Source organism: Motacilla alba, chromosome 2 (genome assembly GCF_015832195.1).
Source record: "Motacilla alba alba isolate MOTALB_02 chromosome 2, Motacilla_alba_V1.0_pri, whole genome shotgun sequence".
NCBI classification, from domain to species: Eukaryota; Metazoa; Chordata; class Aves; order Passeriformes; family Motacillidae; genus Motacilla; species Motacilla alba.
In genome coordinates this window covers 30,672,121-30,691,994 of record NC_052017.1, presented here as the reverse complement: position 1 = coordinate 30,691,994, position 19,874 = coordinate 30,672,121, and the positions used below count along the sequence as shown (strand labels likewise).

The 19,874-nt window shown below is 38.5% G+C and overlaps 1 protein-coding gene across 8 annotated transcripts in view; it reads right to left on the bottom strand.

Annotated features, from left to right (window-relative positions):
- The window catches only part of ABCB5 (ATP binding cassette subfamily B member 5), a 57,280-nt gene that overhangs the window by 29,030 nt on the left and 8,376 nt on the right, over positions 1-19,874 (bottom strand). For 2 of the 8 annotated variants that reach the window (XR_005255801.1, XM_038127742.1), the window contains exons 1-9: positions 6,510-6,635; positions 5,720-5,814; positions 4,585-4,672; positions 4,404-4,452; positions 3,415-3,559; positions 2,906-2,972; positions 2,499-2,690; positions 1,181-1,352; positions 68-192 (exon numbers count right to left, since the gene is read on the bottom strand). Coding sequence is in view for 7 of the 8 variants with exons in the window: in XM_038127742.1 (XP_037983670.1) it covers positions 68-192; positions 1,181-1,352; positions 2,499-2,690; positions 2,906-2,972; positions 3,415-3,559; positions 4,404-4,452; positions 4,585-4,672; positions 5,720-5,768 (887 nt within the window). In the remaining variant the exon portion in view is untranslated. The other 6 variants (XM_038127738.1, XM_038127739.1, XM_038127737.1 and 3 more) reach the window with 6 other exon arrangements.

The following is a 19,874-nucleotide window of genomic DNA, read 5'->3' as shown; positions in this document are numbered from 1 at the left end:
ACAAAACAAATCCACAACTAAATATCCTTGTCATATTTTAAATATAATTATTAATTTTAAAACTTACTTCTCTAATGCCTTTTGCTGTCCATTGAAAGCCACAACAGTCCTGATTGCTGTCAAAATTTCTTCTGCCACAGCTCCTGCTTTGGCATAAGCAGACAGCTCTTTAGCAGTAAGGGATGCCAGGAGCTGAAAAGTTGGAAAACAGCTGTTATTGCAGCCTACTGAAAAAATACACACACTGTGTTGGTGAATAAGTACAATCCCACAAGGTGCAGAAGACCAGACTCCAGCAATAGGGGGGCCAGCTCCTCCCCATATCTTGAATTTATCTCAAATACAGTTCAATTTATCATCTCATAACTACAATCAAAGGCTACACAAACATCAGGTGAGCTTGATGACCAATCCACTTTCCTCCCAAGCCTACAAACTACAGTGGGAAGAGTGAAGCAGGGAGTGCTGTAGCTGCTCTGACTTTCTGAGGCGTTCAGACACTAGAGCACCAGCAGGTATTGAAGTAAGAAAGGAAATCACATTACAGCCCCTAACATTCTTTTTCTTAGCTTATTTTTAATGCTTCAGGTAGGAAAAACTCCACAAAATCATATAAACAGCCACTCAGGAGTATGAGCCATACACATTGATGTGGCTAAATAGTACATCAGGGGAAAGTTTTCCTATCTGAAAGGGAAACCTCTCCAGCCATTTCACTGATTTATATCATTTCAGTTTTCAGCAGCTGTATGTATCTGCATAGCTGTACGGATTTATTCCGTACACAGCATGAAACTTGGTAAATTATTTGCAAGAGATGCGGTACATGCATGTGCAGATGGAAAGAGGTTGAAAGGTATTTGTGCTAGAAAGGAAAAGCGAGGGCTTCCCCAGTGCTTGCCATGAGGACAACGTTGTGCTAGAAAGATGCTCTGATGCAGATTACCCTCATGCAACATGGCATGAGGACAGGATATGCAGACAGAAGGAACACAACTTACAAGAGTGTGCTTGGGAACCCAGAGAAAGGCTGCAGGAGGAGCAGAAATCAAAGTAAGAGTGAGACCAACCTCGCAAATTAGAAACCACATTAGGTTTCTCCTACTCTCTGCCCCTTTTCTGTGCATAAGAATTGTAAGGTTTTTCTGGTTTCTTAGTTTAAAAATCCCCACACACTTACAGTTGACCAAACTGCTGCTGATGCAGCAAGAAGGGGGCTGACTGACATAACCACCAGTGTCAGCTTCCACCCATAGACGAATCCTATAATAAGCCCTGACACAAACGTGGAAAAAAACTGCAGAAATATACTGATCTTGTCTCCAATGCCTTCACGGATGGTGTTGATGTCACTTTAAAAAACAATAATAAAAAAAGATTTGTTAGTTTAGAATGACTCTCATTTTGACTCCCTCCCCCTTTTCTTGCTGTGTGGCCTCATGTCAGGAGCTTTGCCATTTCCTAACTGGCAAAAGAAAATTTCTAACCACAGCTACTGAACTGTACCATTAGGCTCTTCTGTGGCCAAAACACAGCAGAAACCTCCTGTTTTTAAAGACTCATTTTCTGTATTCTCAACATTCTCTGCTGTTTCTTTGCCATGTCACTAGGTCACCAATGACCTAGTTTCCTCATCTGGCATCCAAATGGAGCAATATAAGTAAACAATCAAGCACCCTCTTCACCCAACTTGACCATGTCTAAATGATTTCTTCTGTTCAGCTCTCTGATGCATTTTATGTTTGTAATTTTGGCTACTAAATCAGAGGAAGAGCTACCTCCATTCCATCATACCATTATTTGGAATAACCTCCATTTTTCTTGCAAATTTTCTTCCCTATTTTCTCTTCCCAGAAAATACAGATATTAGAGTTGAGAGTGGTTTCATTTAAGCTTCTCATACACTTTTCAGGGCAGATCTGTGTCCAAAGCTACTATAAAATCCAAAAAAAAAGTATTAAAAAAAAATAATGTTCGCACATATAATCCCATAGCACAAGGGCATTACAGTCCTCACCCCTAAATCTATTTAAGTTTATGGAACAACTCCAAACTTTAACTGGCTAGACAGACTATTGCCTGAGATACAAGTACAAGCCATACTTGTACAAGTACTGATACTGAAGTATGGGCTCATTTCCATTCAATTAAGTGTCAGCTTTTGGTGTGTATAAACTAGATGGAGACAGCAGAGCTGTTTGTTTAGCAGTGGCTGAACATGTACTTCATGGACTTCAGAAAGCCAGTGTCAGGCATTTAATGAAAAAAACTCCTTCCAAGGCACATATCACAAACTGCACAAGTGAAGCTGAAAAGGATAATGAATTTCTCACTTTGAGCTGTAATATTTCACACTTTAGGTTTGGTAGATTTTTGGGGTTTTGATTTTTTTAACTCTTTATAGCTATTCTTCTGAGATAAATGTCAGTTTTCTTTTAAGTGCCATACTTGGGGGTGGTGTATGTGTGTAAAAAATGCCAACAAAACAGAGCCCTCACTCTGTCAGTCTGGTGTTCAGTGCTCCTATCTGGGTAGTATCAAACCAAGCCATCTCCTGATGGAGCACTGCAAAAAAGAACTTCTGCCGGATCCTTGCGGTTTGCCTGGTAGCAGTAACCAAAAATGTCCACACTTGGATGATGCTCAGGATCAACACAGCAAAGCCAATTCCCACGTAATAGTAAGCAAACCTGGGATAAGAGAACAAACGCCCATGTGATCCCACTGTAGATCATGAGAGAAGTCAGACACACAGAGCAGCAACCAGTCTTCATTAATCACACCAAAGTAAACTGAAGCTTGTGATGCATTATTGGGAAGGCAAACATAGCTTCTGCTCAAACAGATAACACAGTAAAAAAAACCCCTCCAATACATTATTAACAGGATAACTGCAGACCCTTACTTTGTCATTTCACCTTCTATATCCACACCTGGATCTGATGGGCAGCTGGAACTGTTCACTGAAGTATCTGTGAAGAGGAAATAAAAAGTAGGAGTATTTGTGGCAGTTTTATATAGAGGAATTGATTCAGGGCAGTATGGATTCATCAGGTTTGGGAATGTTTTGTATTTTGCAAGTAGAGTCTTGCAATACAAACTTAAATGCAAAATTATTTGGCAAATACACATTTCTTTTTAAGCAATTAGTGATCACTGAGGTTGATCGTACTCCCTACTCTCTCAACAAAGTCAAAGTATATTCATAAAGTGCACATCCAATGCTTTGGTTTTGCCCTGGTCTAGTCATTAAAGATGGATTGAAATGACTGGGTCATTTCCAGTAGGATGAGTGTTGCTCATAATATACTTCCTTAGCTATGTACCAGTGTATAGACTGGGGGGAAAAAAGAATCTTAGCCTCAGTAGCAAAGCACAGCCAATATGTAGAGAAATTTAATTTAAACTTTTTACCATTGGATTGCACGCCACTTAGCACAAAGCTGTTTGTCATCTCTCCAAAGATAATGATCATAAGTGGCATTCCAGTACCATTTGCAGCCGCAGCAACCAAACCAATTATCATCAACAGGACATCCACCCCATCAGCATAGCGAAACTATGTAAGCATTAGAAAGAAAAACAAGAGAAAAAGGTGACATTACACCTGACAGTTCATGCATTTGCTACAGTACAGCAGACTTGCAGAACATGCACCATCCATATATTCTAAGTAGCAGCATTTTAACTGAAGGTAAACTCAGTACATGAGTAAACTCAGTACATGAGGACTTTGTAGTACTGAAACATATCTTTAAATTAGCACCCAGGCTGCTAAGAGAACACTGGCAGGACTCAGATTCTCAGTCTGGAAAAAAGCTATATGCTTGCAAGTGATGATGACCTTTGTAGAATATACTGTATTGTGTGCTCCATTGAGTTACATATTTACTACGATAATGCCTCTACTATGTAAACAAGAGTGAGTTATTGACCAGCACCTAGCTTATACCTACCAGAAGAAAATGTTTTCAGCAGAGATAGATTATATCTTAAGACTTGTCTACCTCTGAAGCTTTGTTTTGTTTGAGGAAGGGTGTGAATTTAAACCGCTATAGATATCCCAGGATGTGGTTAATCTGAAATCAGAGCATTTTATTCCTGACTGGCCTAGCCATCTCATAAAGTGTAAACGTACATGGAATAAACCACAGAAGAATAAAACTTCTCTTGTTTCAGAGTAATCAAGTCCACATGCAAGAGCTATTATTGTTTAGGAATAGCTGTCCTACAGAAAACTGCCACAAAACCGTTATCATTGGTTCTCAGAGAGGAGGTCTAGAATCATAGTCCTCAGGCTTCTTCTCTGTTTTTTGGTTACCTATGAATTGCAATCATAAACAACTCACAATGCCAAATAAAGAAAAGAAAGTATAAAGCAGACTATCAGATAGGACACTAACCAATTCAAGAATGCCAACCATTCGTTTCTCTGGCTTCTCATCTTCCTTCCTAGAGTAAAGTACAAAAAACTAATTAAGACGAGGGTTTTTTTTAGCAAACCTGTATTAAGCTCTTCTCCTCCTTCCCCGCCCATCTGACATCCCCATACACCGAGTTAACTTTAAGTTAAAAAATACCTACGTTTCCTTCTTGGGCTTTAACTGGTCAAATTGTTCTACATGTTCTTCATGCTGGAAAGAAGGATCATCACACCCCTTGCTTCTAGATTCTGTGAAATAAAAAGACTTTTTTAGCATAACACTCCATCTAAATTTAGCATAAACCCATCCAAAAGAATCTAATGCTGATTCTTTTGCATTTAAAGACTATTTTTTTTTCTTGTGTTCTTGGGATGAAGTTTCAAGAAAAAGTCACCAGGCTCTTTCTCTTCAGTTCATCTTTATTCCCAGAAAAACCTTCCATGTCCATTTCTAAGATGGAAACAGCTTCATTTTTATAGTTACAATGTATTTATGCAGAAAGATTATCAAAGACTAAAAGAAAAAGAAAGTTAATTCTTCCTTCAAATACCTGCACAACTCAATGCAAATTAGAAAAAGTCCTCACAAAATGAGTGGAATTGCTTATAGTGAAGGTTATAATTGCTGTAGTAACACAGAATAGATGGCAGTTAACTAAAGAATCATGTCCTTGACTCTAATAACCATCTTCACTATTCTATTGCAGTAGTTGCTACATGTCCCACTTCCTTTGTGCTGGGTGAGAGCCTTAGAAAGTTAGACGAAAGTGTAATCCTACCCAGGAAGCTTATAGTTCTAAATGCATAAAATAGGACATAAAAATATATATAAAGAAACAGATGAGTAACCACAGCGGGGAGCCAGCTGTAAAAGAAAAGGAGACTAGGTGCTCCCCATACTAGCCACTCCCAATTTACATTTATCTTAACTTTCACGGCTGACTCACCATAATTAGAATTTTTTACCTACTGTTTTAAGGTTAGTTGGCCTACAATGACTATTTGAGACAACCATTTGAAAGCAGTAATCTTCTGGCTTGCCTCAGGAGAATTTTCATGCCCAGGCTAGGACCCTCCTGAACAGTTTTACAAATGCAAATCCATTTTGTTGGACTTGATGGAATGATTCACATAAAAAAGATTTTATAGGTGTGGCTTCAATTCACTCATTCATAGGAAACTCATCATGTTTTCACCTACAAAACCACCGTGGCAATCAGGAGAGCTTTACAACATTCTTTAGATTCAAATCTGTGGAACATATTCTTCAAACAGACGTGTGGTGTTCCTTCTTACCAGGATCAGAGAGGTTCTGTTCTGTGGAATTTGCAGAATGGTCCTTCATCGCTCTTTTTGTTGTGTGCTTATGAGAAAGTCACATTAATTAGGACCTGCAATAAGCCCCCCCAAAAGAACACTTTGATTTAGTAACTATTTAAAGACTTCACATCTGTGGGTTTTTTCATTACTCATCACATTTTGTTCTCAACATTATTCTACTTAAATAGAAAGACTTAAAAAAAATAGGTAACAGCATGAAAAAATAAGCACTATTAATGAGATATTAAGAACAGGGCACAGTATTACTAGACGACTTAGCTCAGTAGCCTGTTTTAGGCTTTTATGATAAATCCTGAAATCACTAATATAAAAGTTACTTAAAACAACCTAGTACAGAATAGATGATTTCCCTCATTACCTTATGTTTGATTAGAACTCAGTGAACAGCTATATAACATGGTCACAAGTACAATGATAAGACACGCACTTGCTATGCCATGTAGTACTAGGATTCATTTAGAGGCAGTAAATAACTGATGCGCTTAGTTTCCCCAGGCTTTTCTTCTTGATCTATCAAATATACTGGCTAAATAACCAAAAAAAGAAGAACAACAACAAATTCCCCAGCAAAAAGCCACACATGAATCTGAAGAAGCCTAAAACATTAATAAGAAAATGCCTGATCAACCTCAGGTAAAGAGAAAAAAAACAACAACAAAAAAAAAAAACCCCAAAAAACCAAAACAAAAACGAACACCTGTTTGATTTCTGACTGTGCTTTCCCCGTCTCGTTATTTCAGCTCACCTCCGCAGCACACGCAGACTCCCGCCCGCGTGGGCAGCCGCGGCCCCGGCGGCGCGGTTCCCGCAGGGCGGGTCCGCAGCGCCCGTCCCGGGCTTTATAGCGGCGGCACCGCCCGCCCGCCCGCCCGCCGCTCGGGTTGCGCATCAAGGTCGGCGCCGCGGCCGGGCCGAGCCGCTCTCGGCTCGCGTTGCAGATGAAGGTCAGTGCCGCAGCCGGGCAGAGCCGCCCAGGATAAGGGGCCTGCAGAGCGATGCCGGGCGGCTCCTGCCCTCTGTGGGCTCTCAGAAGCCGCCCGAGGGTGTCCGAGCCTGCAGAGCGCGCACGGGGAGCCCATCGGCCCCTTGCCGCAGCACCGCTTCCATCCTGATTCTCACAGAATAGTTAATATTAGAAGGAGACCACTGGACGTCCTCCGGCCCAACCTCCCTGCTCCAGTGGAGTCATCTGGAGCACATAATTTAGGATTGATTGGTACAGACACATTGAATATTCCCAGTGAAGGAGGACTCCACAGCCTCTCTGGGAAACCTGTTAAGAGTGCTTGGTCACCTGCACAACCCAGAAGTTCTTCCACATGTTCAGTTCCAGTTTCTGCTTGTTGGCCTTTACCCTATTGCCTGGCATCACTGAGAGGAGATGCTCTGTCCTCTTTGCACCAGATACTCACAGGCATTGGTAAGATCCCTCTCAGACTAAACAGGACCAGTTCCCTCAGCCTTTCCTCATAAGTGAGGTGCCCCAGCACCCTCATCATCCTCATAGCCTTACACTGGATCTGCTCCAGAAGCTCCATGTCTCTCTTATGCTGAGAAACCCAGACCTGGACAGAGAGTCCCACCATTACTAAAACTAGATGAATTTAAATCTAGAAAACTCAGCTGCTAAGCAGAGATGAAGGGGTGTTTGGAGAACTGCTTGTCCAGGGAAACATTCAGATTTGGGAAAGTTATCTGCAAGATCCTGTCACATTTGGGAAATAGCATCACTGCACTTGCAGAATTTCAAATAAGGCTGCAGATATGCTGGTGAATTTCAGCTAAGAATTGTTATTAAATAAAGGCTTTTCTGTTCCACTTCTAAATGACATGACAACTGAAGCCAGCTAAATTCAAAATTGTTTTTAGAGAAACTAAGCAACATGTTTTGCTCATTTGGCTCTCACCTCTTCCCCACAATTTGTGTGGGATTTTGTTGGGTTTTTTTTTCAGAAATAAGACGGTTTCTTGGTTTGGGTTAGTTGAGAGGGCGGTGGTTGGTTTTGTTGATGTCTTTTTTTCTCTCTTCTGAAGAAATCAGGTTTTCTGCACAAGCTTAAAAAATAACATTTCTTCCGCTCCCCACTGATACATATCATAATCTATATAATTTTCTTTCTGTCAGCCAGAAATCAGAATCACAGAATCACTTGACAGAATCACTTTAAGAAAGTCCTGGTTTCTCATTTATTTGTTGGCAATCAGACTAAAAATGGAAAATTGTTATTGTAGGGTTGGGGACCATTAATTATAATCCCCTCCCACATATCCACAGCAGTACAGTGACATTTGTACTCTACTGGAACTCAAGAGTAAAACTATTAGTAATCACTGGGAGTAGCTGTAGTCATGGCACAGTGTTTGGAATTAGGAGGCTGGATTTTGGTGGGCATAAATAGAGTGGTTTAATAAAGGCAGCAAAATGTTGTGGTTCTCCAAACTGAAAATGTTGCAGTTATTCTGCTGTCACAACTGCAGAGCTATTGGAGATTTGAGGCAGTGAAGGGAGAAGGTCTGGGTAGAGGTGAATGTTGGAAGAATGAAAAATCAGATAAAGAAATATGTCCCAACACTTGAACTTTCTGAGAAAAACTGAGCTTTGTTATCCAAAAGCCCTAATGCTGTAACCAAGCAAAACTATTATTTGTTGTTTCCCAGAAACTGGGGAGCAGGAACATATCTGATTCTTTTAACTAAACATTAACATCAAAGATAGCTATTTCTTTATTAAAGTTTCTAAACAGAACAACTTGCAAGAATTCATTAATGCTGAAATAGTTCTACAAGTTCTGTAGTACACATTTTCTCAAAGAATAAAAACAAGGGAATGCATTTTATTCTCGCCTGTGAAGTCTGTTTTAGGTGACACTTAAGTGATAAGTGTGAAGAATTTGGAGGGATTACTGTAATTCCTCTTGCCTTAAAAAGAAAGTCAAGCCAATGTGATTAATTTCCTTTTATAAAACAGAGATATTTATTCTTTTTTCCTTCTAAGTAATAGAGTGAGATAAGTACTAAGATCATATCAAGCAAAGAAGGCAGCCATTCTGCTGAAAACTTTGTATGCTCTGAGCAAGACAATTTCATACATTATGGAAATGGTGTCTTAAGTTGGTAAAGATCTATGGAGATAGTTGTGGGGACTGGATGTTGTTATACACATATTTCAGAAAGACAGGGAGGAAAGAAAGGGAAGGGGAGGATGAACTGCCCTGTAAAAGCAGGTAATTAATTCTAGGGCCTTCCATCCTGTATCAGGAGAAAGACAGAACAATGAGCTATCCATTCAGGAGTATTAAGTGGGCAACAGAGATGAGAGATTAAGAAAAAAAAAAAGCCCCTTAAATTCTTGTAAAGTCCCAGGAACAGAATTTTCTTTCAAGAGTCAGAAGAAGCAACTGGAGATGGGCATTTCTTCATTTAATCCTGAGAAATGGAATGAGATCAAGGAAGGAGATTTCCATATAAGAGATGGGGATATTCTGTAGTTCATTAGTAGTAGTAGTAGTAGTAGTAGTAGTAGTAGTAGTAGTAGTAGTGGTAGTAGTAGTATTTAGAGAATAGTAGTTCATATTTAGTGAAAAATAAAGGCATAATAACAGAATAAATGAAAGCTTGAATACAAGATTATTTTTACTCAATAGGATTATTGTTACTCATGGAAAGGCAGCCTAAGTGCAAAAAGGATAAAGAGTTGGTAATTAACAGAATCTTGTTCTGAAGTTGAAACACAAATAAGAGAACATTTCATGCAGAAGCATGAGATTCTTGTGTAGGAATAATCTATCAATAAGCAGAAGCTGGGAATGACTTTACAGGAAGCTTTTCTACAAAATAGCATCTGGGAGATGTACTGGAAGGAAAACTGGATAGAAGCCAATGCTGTCAAACTGGGATGAAAAAAACCAAAATTCTCAAAAGCACAGAAGAATCACATGTGAAACATATGGAGTAGTCTTTTCTCTGTGTAGCATTGGCAAATCCTGATCTGGAGTGCTGTGTCTAATTTTGGTTGTTTCAAGACAGATGTGGGTGATAGGAATTAAGGAAGAAAGTGAAACTGAAGGCATATGAAAGATATGACCCTTGAGGAAAGACAGATGGAATTGGGTTTAGTATAGTGGAAAATATGCAATCAATTCTAGAAAAATCTGAAAGACTGTTGCAAAACCAGAATAATCCGGTGTCTTCCACATCTACTGTGTTACTGAATTACAATAAGAAAGAAAAAAATTTAAAAATGCACTGGGCCAGATAACTGTTGAAACTCTTGGTGTCTAGATTTTTGATTTTTTTTTTCTTTTAAGTTCAAGCTATTTTGTCTATGAGGAAAAAATTGGTATAGATTATTTTGCCTTGAAGATTGGGAAAAGATGAAATTGTCTTATGAGATCTTCATCAGCTCCATTTTCTCTGTGGTGCTGATAAACATAATGAAGGGTAAAACAAAATTGAAGTGGTTTAATCACAAACAATTTGCATTGTAATTAAAGACATGAGTTTAGCAATAAACTGAGTCTGTGGAACAGCTGGCAACAGTTTTGGTGAAGGTCTCACTAGTGAAAGATGGGAAAGTGGACAAATGGCAGAGACTTCACAACCCAGTCTGTACCCTGGGGAGGGTCATTGACATGGCCCATTGAAATTAATACAAATTTTCAGTCTTCTTTTCGGAGCTCATCAGTTATTTCACTTTCCGATGAAAAGTGAGGTTTGGTTTTGGAAATATTTATTTCTGAGTTTACTCCCAAGAGCTTATTTCTATAGAACACTTTTTGTTCTTTTCATCTTTTGTCATGCTTGAACATTGTCCTTGTGGCTTTGTTTCTGCACAGACATGATACATTCTAGAGAATGCGAAGTATATCCTTAGCTTTGGCCAACAAAAATGTTTTTCTGTGTTTTTTCTTTCCATATAACATCACTGCCAAGATGCCAAGGAAACTCAGGCTAAGTGGTATTCCATAGAAATGTGGCCATGCAGAGGGACTATTTCTGAGCAAAATGGATAAAAGCTGTTAAAACCATGAGGTCCATGGACCTCTTCTGCAGGTAATGGATATATTTTCACTAGTGTAGACATAATTCCTGATACAATTTTTTCACTGGCACTCTTTCATAATGTTTCATTAATATAATCCTAGGATGAAAAACTGTGTGAAATGAAACATTTCTGGGTCTGAAAGGTCTTATTCAAGCACTCTATGCCATCTCACATCAAAAAGTTATGTGACAGCAAATTACCAACAGTTCATAATACAAAAACTTGGAGAAAATATCAGATGTCTTTACTACAAGGACAGCACCAGCTATGCTGCTGTCTTTGAACTGAACAGCATTTTAAATGTGCTGCGTAGTGCTGGGCAGGATGTGAGCAGCACAGAGAAAGTTCACTTTTTAGTCTCAGACTCTCAAAGGGAATTACCAAGTGACAATTACTTTCTTTTAAATATTTGTATTCTCAACATAATGCCAAATCTTGAGGGCAAGGACCTCTTTCTTTTACTTTACTGCCTCACACAACAATAAAAGAGCATTTTGTGCATATATATAATTTAAATAACATGACTGAATCAAATGGGTGTTGTTCATACATGTACAATGGGTTTTTTCTACTGGAAGATGTTCTGATTAAATGTTTATATGCTCCCAAGGGTCAGTGAATGTGGTAATTTTCATCTAAAAGAATCAGTGTAAACATCTCTTCTCTCTGAGCATGCTTTTCATGACTCACGAGCATGTCACTGAATCATTCCCTTGTCAGGATAGGCCATGATAAAAATTAAGATTAAAAAAAAAAATTAAAGATGTGTGCAGAGAGTGACCTTCCATTGATACTTTTTAATCTAGGAAAAAAGAAAATTAAAATGCAGAGACAGAAAAAAGTGATGAAGACACACATAAAACATTTAACCCTACCTAAAATAAAACTCCTAAGACAAATAACTGTGGGTTTCATATTTAAATAACATAAATGGACAAGTCCTGACCGAGAGAGTGCCTGTCTCTGGATTGAGCTGGTGTTGAAGTCTGGGAGCATAGTTTTTCCTAAATCATAGTTTTTCCTATCTGCTCCCCCACCCAGCTCTGCACTCTAGCTGTCCTCTCTTCTGAGATACAGCACCTGCCTGTGCAGCTGGTACCACCACTTCCCTCATTTCAAACCCACATTTTTCCTTTGTTTAGAAGTTCCCATTTCTTTTGGCATGCCTCAGGTGTTGAAAATCTCAGCTATCCCCTAGTTTTACATTTCATAGTCACCTCCAAGATATATGGTCCCTGAGGACATGAATGGGAAAAGCATCCTAGAAGTAATAAGAAATTGTCTCAGAACAGAGGAGATGGGGAAAATTTCTGAAGGCATCTGCCTTGTACTACTTGCATGTGAATTACAATTGATCACCAGAATTAATTTGGTTGTTTACCTTAATTATAGACTTGTCTTAAATCTCTCAGATTAGTCATAGTTTCTGCCCATAACGTTGTGTTATGTGGTCACAATATTGTTTTGCCTTGGGGTAGTTATGTTTTTTCCATGACAGACCATTCACATGTACTTGGCTGAATTCTCTTCTGAGGAAAAATTTTTTGGCATTTCAGAAAAAAGCAGTAGGATTCCAGCCAGCTGATGGTTTCTGCATTTCAGACTTCAGTGTCTGGTGGCTAGTTTTGATGCTGGCTAGGATGGCACTGATTTCTGGTTCAGAGGTAACAAGGCTGACAGGGCTGAGGGGAGGAACGTAGTGTCACACCTGTCTGTCCCATAGGTAGATAAATTGTGGTGAGAGGCAGAGTGAAAACACCATGTCCCAAAGCTGCCTTAGTCAAACTCTGGTGCTTGAAAGGATGATGTTGGCATCTTCTGAATTTCCTTTCCTTTTGAGTGGGTAGTCTTTCAGGTATCACTACAATCTCCCTTTCCTACTTCTTCCCCCTTCCACTTTGAGAAGTGACAGTATTCACTGACCTTGGCTATTTGCATACTCTGCAAACTGGGATCTAAAACATCTGTTTCCCCTAAGTTCCTGATCCACTCCTTCAGCTGACAGGTGAACAGGGTTTAGGAGTATGTTTTGTCCAGTGTATTCTTTAACAATTTACACTCCCAAGAGTGAAGAAAGCCCTTTACATGGACTGAGGAGTCCTCAGGTGACTAAAGGAGCTAGTGAGATACAGATCCTGGTTCCTGTTGTGATGTAAACTCTAGATCAGGACTCTGTGCTGTTTTCATGCAGGGCTGAGCTGTTAGCTCTAAATGTGTTTGCAATATTAAACTAGTTATGTAAGTGTACATTTTTGTATGCATCACTGCACAGTCATGCCTGGGCTCTGACTAAACTTTCCTTCTGTTGTACCACATTCTAAATGCGCTACAAGAACTCTAAAGAACTTCTGGTTGGACCAAAATGAACATGGCTTACAAAAAGGTCTGATGAAAGATATTTCCTTTAAAGTAGAATTTGATGCATCCAAGGTATGCACAAGAACATTCCTGAATAGCTCTCAAAGATTCAGGAAATGGTTAGCCTTTTCAAATTAGCAACAGCATAATTCAGTTTTAGTATGGTTGCTTCTCAAACATTCCTTTGATTTATTTAGAGACACAAATTTGTTTAGGTAAACCAAAGAAAAAAAAAGGACTTTTTCGTCTTGTTCCTCCTTATAACAATCTGTGTCATTCATTATGACCCAGTTTTACTATTCTGATGAACTGATACTTACGGAAATAATTAGAAGATCCCAGCTGTACCCACTATACATTACCAAATATCCCTGAAGTCAGTATGCACAGTTTCCCTTTTTAAAGTCATTCAGAAAAGCTCTTAATGAATTGCAAGTAAATTCCTACCATATGTCCAAGAGAGCAATCAGGAGGAACTTTCAGCCAGTAACACTGTAAAAGCATTGGATATTGGATTTTTTTTTTTTTTTTGCTACTTGTATTGGATGCTATCCTATTACCAATAAGAAGACACAATCTGAACATTCATCACTTTTACACCTCCAAGGCATTTGTACTGTAATGCCATGGAATACAACATTCTGCAATGTTACCCTGGCTATACACTTGATAAAAATGAATAAGCTCAGACCCCAGCTATTTCTCCTGAGATCTTAAGGATTTATATATTTTTTAATTAATTAAACTATTATTGTGTCTTTTCCAGCCAAAGACCCCAGAATAACCTATCATAGCCTTAACCAGAATCCAACAGGGAATAATCCCTCTCTTGCCAAAAGCACATAAAATTTCAACCATGGAACAAGACAAAGCCAAAAATTACTGAAGCGTTAAAAACAATCAAGAGTGAGGGCAAGCTCTTATCCACCAGAAGCTCAGCATTCTGTGGGATGCACAACATTTAAATTGCTGCTCTGCTGGATGTGGGTCACAAGTGTGGCTCTGGGAGTACGACATCTCTACAAGCAGACATCTGAAGTGATGTCTCTGAAGGTGGGAACGGTGTCCCTTGGTGAATGGAAGTGAAGACCACAGTGTTTTTGCAAGCATTAATGCATTTTTCCCCATGGGTAAAGCCTGGAAAGATGATGGTTCAGGATGGTCAAAACTTTCAGTAAGCATGGTTTTTTGGTTAAATAAACCAAGCTCGTAATCCATTCTGCTCTACCATCTCCTTGAAATGTTACTCTGGAGGACTCACAGCAGTCTTAGCTGCCATTCTCTTGGAGAGCAAAAAATTAAGTTGAGCTTAGGATAACTGTGTCTCTTGCTGTCTGAGACTCAGTACATAAGGCTCATTCTTTCAGCAAAAAAGAACATCTGACTTGGTTAAACCTTCCATTATAAAAAGCTGTGCTTATGGGGGTTTCCTTCTGATGATTTTGATTTCCTGTGCCAACATCTGTTTTGAAAATAATGCGAGTTAAAAGTAACCAACAACATTGAAAAAGACTTGTGGCATTGGTAAATATTATGGACTTGTATTTAGTGATTTGAGTATTTACATGCAGAAAAATCATGTGGCTTGTTGTGAGAATGGTCATAGACATGAAAAGAGATTAGCTAAATACACAGTTAAAAAATAAATTAAATTGCCTGTTTTGATTGGGGTTTGATGTTTTGATAGCCTCTTTTATAATAAGTCAGAAATGTGACTGGTTTTGGATAAAATTTGCTGTCTTCAATAACATATCCTCATTTAAAGACTGCACTATTACAGTCAAGACTTATCCTACCCCTTAAGGTAGATTTAATACAAGAAGTAAAATAATGAAATTTATCTACACCAGTATAGCATAATATTTCCACTGTAGCTGCTAAGAAAGAGTTACTTGTTGAGTAGAGTCAGGGAGAGTGGTATATCTTGCTTTTCTTTGCTTTATTTCTAAGTATCACAGGGACAGTACAAAGCATAATGCAACTTTAAAATTCCGTACAGGTGAATTGTAGAAGTGAGAATCCATGAAGTGTTTCTAAAATGATGCTGTCATGACAAATTCAATATTTCTATGGTGTTGAATTGTGTTCAGGTTATTTCCTGACAGTTGTCACTTTTTGAAGAAGGAATCTCTTCCTATAGATTTTGGTCAGAAGAACGCTTTGCACTAAACACAGAATTCAGGGAAATTTTCAAAATGTATTTAAAATTAGTTTGTGGGCAAATTAATTTTTATATAGCTACAAAAGGCAATATTTAAAGAAAAAATTTATATTCTCCAAGTGGCAAGACTTTTTTTTACGCTCTTCAAATTACCCCATCCCAAAAGCTTTCCTAAAAATATTGCAAAACAAAGGTTCATAGTAGCTTCCAAAAGATAGTATTCTAAACTTTGGGTACTGAGGATATATGAACATGTAAATTAAGAAGTGTTATTTTATTACCATCTGCTTTTATGTGCACAACCTGAATTAAATTAAAGTTCTTTTGTCATGAAGCCAGAAGGTTCACAGGAGAGGCAAATCAGACATTGAAGTTGTTGATTGAGCCTTGATTAAAGAATACAAATATGGAGAATCCAACTGGAACTCCACAGAAAACTTTCCTTATCTGATATACCCTATTCCTGTAATGATATAACTCCTCTGGGCTTATAACAATAAGAATTTTGCTCTAAATATTTAAGAAAATAATTTTTAGATATGAGACAGTCCAGAAAGTGGTGATTTGTTTTCTCTTTTAGCTCTTCAACATATTTATGTTAAAAAAAGAGAGCTTTTACAGAAGATTTAAATTATTTATATATTTATGAAATGGAATTTATGAAATACACCTTTCCAGATCCACTGAAGTGCTCTAAGAATACAAAGAAAGGGTGAAAGTCCCAAATTCTACAGACAGAAAAGTCATACTTGTACATAATACAAAAGACCTCTCAGCAGATAAAAAACAAAATCCAATAAAACTTTTTTATCTTCTGAGAGGAAGGACTGTGTGGGCTACAGCTCAGAAATACTCAGTTTTCAATTGGGAACAGCATTTACCCACAAAAAAGGAGCTAGAATTTCTGTGGTGTTAGCAGATGTGCTAAAGCCAAGGTTTCAATTTTGCAAAGAACTTATTAATATGAGTCACACCTGCTCAGGTTTTGGTTATTGTTATGGTGCATGAAAGAAACTGTTGACCTTTCTTAAGGAAGAACAGAACGGTACCAGGCTGGTCAGGAAATCTTGGCAAATCTGGAAGGCCACAGCAGGACATACCTTCTGTTCAAAGCTCGGATATTTTGTAAAGCATTGTGTCGGCTGTAAACTGCAGAAGAGCTACTACTGCATTTTATGAAAACGTCACCTTCTATCTTTTATTTACTCTCCTGCATGACTTATTTAAAAGAGAGGAAAAATATCTCAGTAGCTGAAGCTGTGTCTTAGCTGGGTGACAACGCAAGCAGTAAGGACGCACCGGTGGGAAGATCGTGAGAAACAGCTGAAGAAGTTGGTGAATTATCAGTATGCAGGGTCATGCACGTGTACAAGCCTGCTCAGCCAGCATTCGCAGGCTGGGCTCTTGCTGAAGCACGTGATAAAAAAGTGAAGGGCATTGTAATTAAAAACTTGAAATGCTGTGCTGAGGCCATTCCTGTTTACCTCCCACTATAAAAGACGTGCCCTCTGTTGCATGCTACACAGTAATAAACAACCCTATAGAAAGGCACTGTAGCAAACAGGATACCTCCTGCTCTAGTTCCCAGGGCTGCTCTTTCTCCCCTCTGTCCTTGACCTTAAATAACTCCTGCTTTCCTCCACCACTGGCCTCACCAGCCCTCCTGGGCATCCTGGCCAGGCTCAGTTGTGCTCGTCCCTGCCACAGGCGTCCCAAAGGTCACCAAGGACCGGTGCCCTGCTGCTGCTCTGCGTGCTGCCAGTGAGTAAAGGCAGCAAAGTCCCAGTCCTGGCCCTGTCAGAACTTGCAGAACTAAATGAATAATCCCAGGGCATCAAAGGAAAATCAGACGTTTCCCTCCCATCTCTGTTCATGCTTAGGATTCATCCATTACCACCTCACAGCAGGAACAATTTTATTCTCGAAGCAGTTATTACTTAAGATCCCTAAATTAGTAATATCTTGAGTTTGATAGTGGCTGTCATCTGAGACTAAGGACGTTTTAGAACAATATTACAGCATTGACTTTATTTCAGCTTCCTAGTGAAACAGCAAGACACTTTATCTCCCTTATTTATTAAAAAAAAAAAAAAGGGGAAACATATTTGAGTAAATGATCACCTAAGTTGATCATAGTAAAGCAAATCTAGCCAAGACAGGCTGACTGTTAGCACTGAGCTCCAGCTACAAAACCAGGTATAAAAACCTGAAATGTTGTGGTAAAAATGTAATTTCTAAGAGACAAGTGAAATGTTGGGACGTGATGCCGCTCCCACCACAAGGCCCTTGTGAATGTTACAGAAGATCTATAATTGGTGATCAGTTCAACCAATTTTTACTTTGAACTTTGCTACTAAATCTGGTCTCCATTTAAGGTGAGGGTTATCAGAATTAAATGATACTTAAAAGTTTTGGTAACAAACGACTAGCAATCAGACCAGAGATTTATGCAGTGGGAAGCAGATAACTGAATATAACCACAATCAGAGAGAGATAAAATGCCTTCACTCACCAAAGGGTCCACAAATACACAGGACGCACTACTGATTTGTTGGATGGGTCAGAAAACGTTGAAATAAAAATACCAGTTCCTGTTACTTCTTATCACTATGGTTTGTAATTATCCAAGAGCTGTAGTACCCCTCACACCTTAAGCTGGTTACTGTTGTTCTCTCCCCACAGACCGATTTTGTATGCAGGCAACAGGAAATTCCCTTGAGCCAGAGGGGAAAATTTAAGTCAAGTTTCTTAACTGCCTTTTCTGTTTTACAACTCCTTTACAAAATGCATTATCACTGCTTATCAGAGGGTGGTTTATGTTTAATATTTTCAAAGAGATAAAAGGTTATGAACCAGGAACCTGGCCCTGATGTTCATGCATGGTGACAGAAAGGGAGAGATGTTCACTTCAGCTTACCTCTCAGTACACAGAAACTGCCTCTCGCTATGCACATCACCGTGATGAGTAGGACACACCTCTTCCTCCTGTTAAATAGTTAAATAAAGCAAACACCACTGGCAGTAGGCAATCTGCTCAGCTGCTTTGCTGTGCAGAAGGTAAGAGGTGCCCTGGTGCAAAAGATCAATATTTAGAAACCAATCATTGCTGGGTACAGCTTGGTAGATCTTTTATTGTACCAGGTTAATGTATGCCAGCAGGCAGAGAGCTCCAAGAACAATCCCCACATTGTGTTGGATTTTTTGTGTGGTAACTCAGCTCAGGGAAAGTCCAGTTACCTCCTTGTGAGCAGGAGTCTGTAACATCGCAACAGGGCATGGTAGGGGGCAAAAGGAGACAGAGGGATATGAGAAATTTACAGGGGTATGTTTTTCTATTGTCTCAGTTGTTTTCTTTCCAAGAATTTTTAGGCACTTTTCTAAATTTGTGCCCATCAGAGCCCAAAGTTTTAGCTGTCACAGACAAAGTCATGCCAGGTAACAGGCAAAGGGACATGCTTTGGGAGCTGGGGAGATCAACATTTCAAATTGGTCTAACTTGTCAAAAATAAAACAAAAACTCTAAAGCTACCAATGAAAAAGGATGGGCTTTTTTCTTACCAGAATCATGTTTTTTTCAGGAAGGTCATGCATGATATTGGAAAGTTGCTACTCATTTAGTAAAAAAAAAAAAAAATTAAAAACCTGTACAATATGGAATATTTCTAGTTTTAGTGATAGTGTATGAGTGTTTTTTTTGGGCAGAAATGTAATGAAGATTGTAAATTAATTTCTGATACAAACATCTGCCACAGAATTTGAGTTTTTGTTGTATAATTTACTATCTGTGAGGAAAAGAATTATTGTTTACTTCTTTATGATCAAGCCTTACTGATTTTCTGACATGTTTATGTTTAAGAAATCAGAGTCTCAAACACAAAATAAAAATGAATTTTCTATCATTCCCTCCAGTACCTGAGAAAACCATGCCCAGGAAAACAGAAATTGTTTCATGTGTCACTAGAAGAGATCCACAAATCTGTGTCTTCCGTGATTAAAAAAAAAACCAAAAAACAAACCACTTCTTATTTGTCCTTCTGACCTAACTTCTCTGAACAAGATTTCAGTCAAATTTGACATGTGCTTTATAACACTTGAAATATTTTTCCTATCAGAGTGGCACTTCATCTGGAATTTTCCAAAAGATGTTTAAATTTTTAAAATTCCTATCTCTATTATCCCTATGGCTAATTTTCTTGATATTTCCAGTGTCTGGGCTGGCAAGATCTTACCTCTAAGGCAGTAAGATTTACTTTAGTCTCAAAACAACTTTAAAATGACAAGGCTTCTAGACATAGGATTTCTGAAATGCATGCAACTTCCTGAAAAAAAATTAATATCAACAAGGGTAAGCTTATTATTTTCACCTGATAAAATTCAGATGTTTTCAAAAAAATCGATTGGCTACTGATATATCCTTTATTCCATTTAATATTATATATAAAAAGATATTATTTCAATTATTGTATTACATGTATTTCAGATCTTTCTTCAGAGACATGCAAGGACCAGCCCTTTAATATTTGCTTTTTATAAGACATGTAATGATG